General features: G+C 37.7%; 1 protein-coding gene across 1 annotated transcript in view; it reads right to left on the reverse strand.

Moving 5' to 3' along the window:
* The window catches only part of LOC106878153 (transmembrane protein 59), a 41,455-nt gene that overhangs the window by 1,814 nt on the left and 30,479 nt on the right, over positions 1 to 9,162 (reverse strand). Inside the window, exons 2-5 of the mRNA XM_014927289.3 lie at positions 8,251 to 8,350; positions 6,391 to 6,488; positions 3,881 to 4,088; positions 2,589 to 2,896 (exon numbers count right to left, since the gene is read on the reverse strand). Coding sequence (XP_014782775.1) covers positions 2,589 to 2,896; positions 3,881 to 4,088; positions 6,391 to 6,488; positions 8,251 to 8,350 — 714 coding nt within the window. The remainder of the gene's footprint in view (positions 1 to 2,588; positions 2,897 to 3,880; positions 4,089 to 6,390; positions 6,489 to 8,250; positions 8,351 to 9,162) is intronic.

Raw genomic sequence — 9,162 nt, forward strand, 5'->3', positions numbered from 1 at the left:
CACGTAAAATACACCATTTTGAGCGTGGCCGTTGCTAGTACCCGCCTGACTGGCCTTTGTGCGGGTGACACGTAAAAGCACCCACTACACTCTCGGAGTGGTTGGCGTTAGGAAGGGCATCCAACTGTAGAAACACTGCCAAATTAGATTGGAGCCTGCTGTAGCCACCTGGTTCACCAGTCCTCAGTCAAATCGTCCAACCCATGCTAGCATGGAAAGCGGACGTTAAACAATGATGATCATGATGATAACATATCTGTGGTGCAACAGTATTTAGGTTTGTGATTTAAGTGCATGGATTAAATGGATAAGATACTAGACAACCAGCCAAAGGTTACTGGTTTGTACCTAGACAACTAGCACTGCATTACATAATTGACCAAGACACTGAACTTTCAAATGGCTTTGTTCATCTAGCTGGTTGTCATTCTACATAAGTAGGATCACTGTAAACACTGACATATGGTTTGTAGTCTTGCAGTGCAGGATTCAATTCTTCCTGTGGGTGTGTAGAGAAGACACCAGTAATCAGATTTTTTTAAATCAAAAGTTTAGCAGCCACCATAGCCATTGGGGGACTTATGAGCCTATTAACAAATGGGGAAGCCTTGCAAGGTATTACTGATGGGTCCAGGCTCCTATCACAGATAGTGGACAGCCTTTGTGAAAAGAAACTTCACTTGAGATTCCAAAGTTTCACCCCATAGCACAACATCCTCTCGAAGGCTGACCCAAGTTTGTGAAGCTGCACTGGGTAGGCAGGAACAGGAAACCATTGGGTGCACTACTCTGGGGGTCCAAACTTGCCACATTTGAACTTGAGTGAGTTTTATGCTAAGAGCACAAATTTAAGTGGAATACATCAATACTTAAACCATAACGCAATGAATAGATAGTTCCATTGGTTTCATAGAATTAATCATTAAAACCGACGAGAGACCCATTCTTTACAATAGGTTTCTTTTTTTGCTAGTTAACAACCGAGATAATAAAATTACAGTTCATAAGCAGTAGTCAAGGGAGGCAACTACGAAGAGAAATAACTATAAAACTGAACTATAGTTTACATGAGAGCATCTATACAATCAGTCATCTGCTAGAAACCGTAGCCTAATTCCTTTCAAGTCACACCCCACTGTCTAATGCATAGCTTTCCAAAGTGGGCGATATCGCCCACTGGTTGGCGATGGGCGAATTTCTGGCAAATGGAGGGTGATTTGATGGGTGACAATGAATGTTTAGAAATTTAGTCTGCATTTACTGGTATCAAGACATGCCTAGAATAAGGATGCACTTTTATGGATTTGACTACTCGCATGAGAGTTGTATTAAAAACGTGGACTTGTTTATCGATCAAATGTTTTTGTCGCAGTCATTGAGATGGTTGTTATGCATGCTAAAAATAGCAGCCAAATAGGCCTAGGCCTTAAATCACACTCCACTGCAATTTTTTTTTTGGCATAATTGTATGAATTGTATAGAATTCAAATTCGCAAAAATTTCCTGAGAACTCTGCGAAGAAAAGGGTATAAGGGGTTATATGTCATGCATAATTCTGTGGTTTCATATCAAAACACAAGTGCTATTTTCAGGATGTTGACAAAATGTGCAGTCACACACAAAATGACAGCTTTGAAATCATATTTCTTGACTGGGTGAAAATGATCGAACTTCAAACCTCTATAACTTTTTAAAAACATTTTTCTGAAAAAAGCTGAATAACTCCAGCAATTTAGCTTGGAAAGGCACATTAATGTGCCAAATTAAAAAATTTTTGAAATGCTGGTAGACAAACGAACTAGATCCATATTTACTCTAACAAAGACGTGTCATTTGACTCTGCTCTATTGACTTCTCTTTGTGAATATCATACTGCCTTTCTGACACCATCTGTTTAATACTGATGCCACCAGTCAAGAAAATGTCGACAGTACAGTAGTGATTGTTTATCATTTGGATTTATTCCCTCTCCTCAGAACTGTAAGTTACCAATGTGCCTGCTTTGCATCAAACATTGACCAACGAAGTAATGAAACTTTCACGCTTGAAGTATCTGTAACCCCAGATAGAACGTCTTTCACCATGTCTACTTATTGTTTGAATCTGCCAGAATGTATTAAGAAAGACTATGTAGGTTGTCATTTTGATTTTCGCTGTTTTCCATGCATGTGACAATTTTTTTATTGGTTTGGTAGACATCAATATGCATCAGCAAATAATTTGTTTGCTGATTTCTATAAACAAGAACCAAAATTTTTGCTTAGATTCATTGGTTTCAAGGTACTTTGGTTGAAGAGGTACAACCAGGTCGAAACACTAAGGTATCTCAACGTCCCCTTACTTCAATGAATTGAGTGCGTTGGGAATACACATTGTCTGAAAGAAGTTATTTATTCTTCATAGACAAGATACAACAGTGATTAGCACACCCATATTTGAATCTGCTGGAATTTATTAAGAATTTGTATGAACGTTATTCTTTTGATTTTCAGTTTTGTTATTTGCTTAATTATCATACTGAATTGACAAACTTTCCCAAATAACCCTACTTACAATCATCCTAAAGTTCAAAAAACAGAAAAACTTACTGGAGGTGATGCAGGAATGCGATGTTCTGGAGCAGTCACAGCTGCAGTCAGACACAACCAAATCATTACAACTGCACAGAATAAGACCAAAGCAGTCAACAATATTCGAGGTAGCCCAAATTTTAGAGAAAGGCAGGCCAACCAATCTGCATTCTGTCCATTGACATCATGCAGAGAAATGTTCAATTCTTCATCGTCATCACCATTCTGACTGTTAACAGCATGCAGCTGTGAGTTCTTCAATTGTGGTGTGGCCACATTGTTGCCAGATTCAATGTTTGTCTCCAAATAGTTTGAAGTACGGTATTCTGAAATATAAAGAAAAAAAAGTAGCTAGTAAAATAAACAAAAGGAAACCTTTTGCTAAGTAGAGTACATCCAAGATTATAGCATTCAATTTGTCCTTTGTTATTTGAAAAATTTGGCAGCTACTTTTAACAGGCTGAACAACCACGCACAGCAAACAAATCTTGACATGTTACTCACTGAGCAAACAAAAAAGCTAGAGACTTAAATGATGGCAACACAGGGCAAACTGTGTGCATCTTTAGATGTGACAATAACCAAGGAAAAAACTATTTTAGTAGGAGAATAGTTTAATTATTGTTTAGGCCATAATAACAACAAATATTTACTCTTTTACTTGTTTCAGTCATTTGACTCCAGCCATGCTGGAGCACCACCCTTAGTTGAGCAAATCGACCTCAGGACTTATTCTTTGGAAACCTAATACTTATTCTATCGGTCTCTTTTGCCGAACCGCTAAGTTACGGGGACGTAAACACACCAGCATCGATTGTCAACCGATGTTGGGGGGACAAACACAGACATACAAACATATACACACACACACACATACATACATACATACATACATATATATATATATATATATATATACGACGGGCTTCTTTCAGTTTCCGTCTGCCAAATCCACTTACAAGGCTTTGGTCAGCCTGAGGCTATAGTAGAAGACACTTGCCCAAGGTGCAATGCAGTGGGACTGAACCCAGAACCATGTAGTTGGTAAGCAAGCTACTTACCACACAGCCACTCCTGCACCTATTTATATTGGCCAAACCATTAGAACATGCCTTGCAGTATTTCTTCTAGTATTTTGAGTTCAAATCCTATCGATGGTTACAGTACCATTAATCCTTCCAGAGTTGATAAAATAACTGTATGCCTGAACAAACGGCATAATGGCCACAGCTGGAACATTTTCGATTATGGGTTAGATAAATCAGGTATGGGATTAAACAACGATAAAGTCAAAGACTGTACAGACTTACCATCACCATCACTGTCAAAGCCACGGTACTCCACATAAACCTTAGGTTTTGATCGCATCACAATAAGATTACCATTATCTCCTTGCATATAGAAAGACCAACTGATGCTCATCTGTCTGTAAACCCTGTGTATCATGTTGCTGTACAGTCCATGTACATACATCAGTGGGTAGAGAAGATGAATGCGAGGTTCAGATTCCTCATCCTTCTAAAATTACATAAAATGATTGAACATATTATAACATTGATATAACTATAGAGCTTTTATACACACACACACACACACATATATATATATATAGGTTAAAGTAAAAAGGAGAGGCAAACAAATTGGTAAGACTTGACAAGGATATTTATTTTAATTTAGTTATATAATGAAAAGTAGAAATAGTCTCTGATGGCTATTTCTGGGATATCCCAACTATTGGGACATCATGCAGAGCAAAGACTCCATAAGCTGAGTGTCCTGTCATCAGAGAGAGAAAAAATATATGTAATAGTGGAATAAAAGTTCATCATCAATGGTAGTTGTGGTTCTTCAAGCCCAGAGAGGGAGGAGATATCCAAACAAGCCCAATTAGAACCAATGAGACTGGGTACTCGTCAGGTAAATCCATGGTCAGAGAGAATGGTTAGATAGTAATCCATTGTGAGGGGGGAAAAAATGGATGTTAGCAGTTCCAACTGATTCAAAGGGGGGAAACACTTCTAGTCAGTTTGGATAAGGTAATCACAAGACCACAACTTCAACTGCTGTTCACACTAGAATTTTAGTGGCATACCTATTGGGTTGAGTCACCCTGACAAAAACTCCTTGTATCTTTTTATATATTTATATATATAAATAAATATATATATAGTTCCATTTCTGAGGTTGTTAATAAAAGCCGAGGAAAGTGCTGATGAAATATATACTAGTTATGAACTAGGGGTGTTAAAATATATAGTGGTTATACATTGTGGAAATTGATGGAATATGTATTAGTTTATGAGGTATATTCGATTGAAAGAAATTTAACAGTATTTCAACTCAATCTTTAAAATTCATTATCTATCAATTCAAATGCAACAATTAGTTTTAAGATCTGAACTTTTAACCTTTTACATCAGCAATCTATTTGCCTTGTCTTAGTTCAACTTATGAATGTAAGAACATTAAGAAAAACTTGACAGCCTCAATTCAAAATGCAACTCATTCCTGAATGTACAACAGTTGTGGTAATGATTACATCATAACTGCCTTAGAGGAAAGATAAAGTGGGTTCAATCAGTGCAGAAATATTGGCTCACAGTGATTTACTGATTCCATGTGTGTGTGTCAGTACCGCCTGACTGGCTCCCGTAGGATTTTCGAGTGAGATCGTTGCCAGTGCCCCTGGACTGGCTTGTGCGGGTGGCACATAAAAGACACCATTTCGAGCGTGGCCGTTTTCGTGCGGGTGACACGTAAAAGCACCCACTACACTCTCTGAGTGGTTGGCGTTAGGAAGGGCATCCAGCTGTAGAAACTCTGCCAAATTAGATTGGAGCCTGGTGTTGCCATCCGGTTTCACCAGTCCTCAGTCAAATCGTCCAACCCATGCTAGCATGGAAAGCGGACGTTAAACAACGATGATGATGATGATGATATATAAGATGAAGGCTCCATATTTTACATAGAAAGTGAAGAATGATTTTATAGATGAACAATCACTATGGAGCTGAAATGGGTTGCAGAGTTACTTCACTGATAAAGATGTTTCTTAATCAGAGCAAGGTATGGACCAAAACACACAACTTTTTCGTTTAGTCTGATGTTCTACTGATGATCATTATCAACTCATTCAGGACTGACCCAAATGAATTAAATAAGAAAAGGTGTTCTAACCACGACTATATTACTTTTTGTATATTGAAGAGTTTTGGTTGCTATTTTTAACAAACTGAATAACCATGCACAGACACTTTGATGGTGACTGTTAAACAAATTCTGACTGGTTTCTGAGCAAACAAAAAAGCTCGAGATTTAAATGATGGCAACACAGGAAGTATGTCAATCCTTCCACAAAAAGGCTCCTTCGTTAGCTACAAGTGTAGTGTGTGTGTATTCTGTAATCATTTGAATATCTAAAGGACAAAGATAACAGCCTTTGAAAATCAGTTGGGTCCAGAGGTATTTTGGGTGTGAAACAACTGTCATCAGCAAATATTGAGTGCACTTAGATACACAGGGTTCATATTCTTGATGGTGAGTCTTGCATCACTGCAAAGTTTTAGAAGGTTTAGGTCACTAAGTAGCATAATAGATGATCCAGGTTACAGCATCAGTTTATGTGGAGGGGTTGCTGCGGACATGTATGTTACAACGGCACCCACTACAACTCCATTAGGAATTAAGGCCTCGCTCCCCACTACCACTGTATGAAGTATACATTGTTTTGTGTAGTTCTAACACACGGCTAATAACAGATATCTGTTTATGACAAATGGTTATCTCAGTGTTCAAAGAGTGACAGCATATCTTCATTTACCTCTTTCTCTCGTTGTTCTGCCACAGGAAGTGCACTGCTGCAACCATGTCGGCATGCAAATTTTTCAGCTGTTGTGTTGGCATATGCTTCATGGCATACTAGAATAGAATGAGAAGAAAAACAAACAAAACAAACCATCATTATCTTTGCAACTCGTTCTGTATGTTAAAAGAATTCAGTCACATAATATGTTGAAGTTTAGCATTTACAGATAGAAGACAAAATGTTTATTACTACATTTACATACTGGCAGAGGTACCCATCAGTGCCCAGATATTGTATCAAAGTAATACTGTACAGTGATGATTTCTGCCTAGATAAATTGCTTCATAGCATTACTGCATGGACTGAACAGGAGGGACATTTGTAATCCTGGAGTTCTGAGTTAAGTTCTAATCTAAAAGCTAACTGGACTTTTTTACCTTATATTTTCGCCTATTACATACACATTACAACAGTTATATCATTCCTGGCTTCTGTTGCTAGATATTATGTATATACACACTTTTTTAGGTTACAGCTTTATTGCATACAGCAGGTAATAGAAGATTTATTTATAAAAAAAAAAAAAACCCCACTCAATATTGCAAATATGATAACACCAGAATATGGCTGAGTAATACACCAACTAAAAAACATCAAAATTAATATAAATAGTAACATTAATGAACCTAATTGAAAATAATTAATCTTAATCTCATCTCCGAATGAAGAACAAAGTGAGTAAATATGATGTGGGAGAAAATGAGTTGTGCAATCGTGTTAAAAGGTACAAAAGAGTGATTGACAGTGGCTGGAACAAAAAGTCAAGGAAGAAGTGGGAGAGTAATACAATGAAGTATTTCCCAGCCTACAAGTTGACATTTTCAGACCAAAATTCACAGCCAAAACAGGTAGGTTGATTTATATGACAAAACAAATTCAGAGAAGCAAAAACTTCCTTGTGAAATGCAGCAGGATGTGGAAAGATAGTGATTGTGTTTCAGTGTTTATATTATATTTCTACACTATATACTACATTGACTTGTATGCTAGAAAACATGGTAGTGAACTATGAATCAAATGACCATCAATGATAGCAGAGGTAGTTGAAATAAGAATAGAGGATAAGGAAGTGATTTGTCATTATCTAAGAGAGATAGGGTTGGTGATGGTAGCTGAGATAAAAGTAGATGATAAAGTTGATGTTGTTTAGCCCCAGGTCATCCAGAATAGACCAGCTCTAGAAAAAAACAATTTCAAACACTGATCAACTTTATCGACATAATATATCCAAGATCATTTTCCTAGAGACATGTTTCCTCTTTTTAAGACAGTAGGTTGTGATTTGAAGGAGACATAGCTACTTTTAGTACATTGACTGATCACATACAGGTTCCCTTGCAGCTCAAAGATGGAAGTAGTTAGAAATGGTCTGATAAACTAGGGTTCATGGTAGCTGGAAGAGAAATAAATGATGAAGTGTCTGGACATGGTCTAATGGAACTAAAGTTGACAGCTGTTGGATTAAGTGTAGATAATGGGATGATCATAGATGGACATAGTCTTACTGAGCTTGATGATAGCAAAGAAGGACAGATGATCAAGTGCTTGGATAGAGAGTTCGGCAATGTACAAAGACAGGCTTCAGCTACATGAAAAACATGTCCAGTTGGGTGCTATGGATTCAGAGTAACATCAATTTTCTATCAGTGAGTGTGACCTGCTAGAAGTGGCAACCATATCATCCTCCAATCACATCCTGCCATCGTAAAAAGGAGAGACACATTGGATAATGTAGTTCCGTATCTAGAAATGAAAGAAATATTTTTACATAGTTAATATAAGCTAATACAATAAGATTATTTAAGATTATCTCACCATTAAAGCATTCCAAGTTTGTGTCATTAAGTCTCTGGAAGCTATGACTCAACTTGCAAACATAAAACAAACGACATCCTCTCCGGCAAGCATTGAGGTTCTGTAAAACATCAAAACAAAACAGTTACAAAAATTGAGCAAAGTGGACATCAACCAATTCTTGAGCCAACAAAGGAGTCTTTATGGAGATTATGTAACTTGGATGCTATATCTTAAATTAAACTCTAGATAATCTAGTCCTAGATACAGCCAGAAGAAAAAAAACAAAAACAAGATGGTCACAACACAACTCCATATACTATTCATTTGTGAAAATCTAATTGAATTCCAATTAATTCTGATATATTCTCTGTGTATTTTAACTTCATTTCTTCTTTTCCTCCATTTGTTTGGTTCAATTTCGTTATATATATAATTTTTATTAATCCAAATTCGATGACTGGCACCCGTGCCAGTGGAGCGCTAACAGCACCATCTGAGCGTGATCATTGCCAGAGCAGCTGTCTGTCTTCCGTGCAGGTGGCACGTAAAAAACACCATCTGAGCATGGCCACTGCCAGTACTGCCTGACTGGCCCTCGTACCAGTGGCACGTAAAAGAACCCACTAAACTCTCGGAGTGGTTGGCGTTAGGAAGGGCATCCAGCTGTAGAAACTCTGCCAGATCAGATTGGAGCCTGGTGCAGCCATCTGGTTTGCCAGCCCTAAGTCAAATCATCCAACCCATGCTAGCATGGAAAGCGGACGTTAAACGATGATGATGATGATGATGATGATGATGACATACATACACACACACACACACAATGGGCTTCTTTCAGCCAAGCGAATCCACCCACAAGGTTTTGGTTAGCCAAGGCCATACCAGTAGACACTTGCCCAAGGAACACACCATGTAGTTGGAAAGTAAATT

The sequence above is a fragment of the Octopus bimaculoides genome, chromosome 7 (assembly GCF_046866305.1).
Source record: "Octopus bimaculoides isolate indiv1 chromosome 7, ASM4686630v1, whole genome shotgun sequence".
In the NCBI taxonomy this organism is placed as follows: domain Eukaryota; kingdom Metazoa; phylum Mollusca; class Cephalopoda; order Octopoda; family Octopodidae; genus Octopus; species Octopus bimaculoides.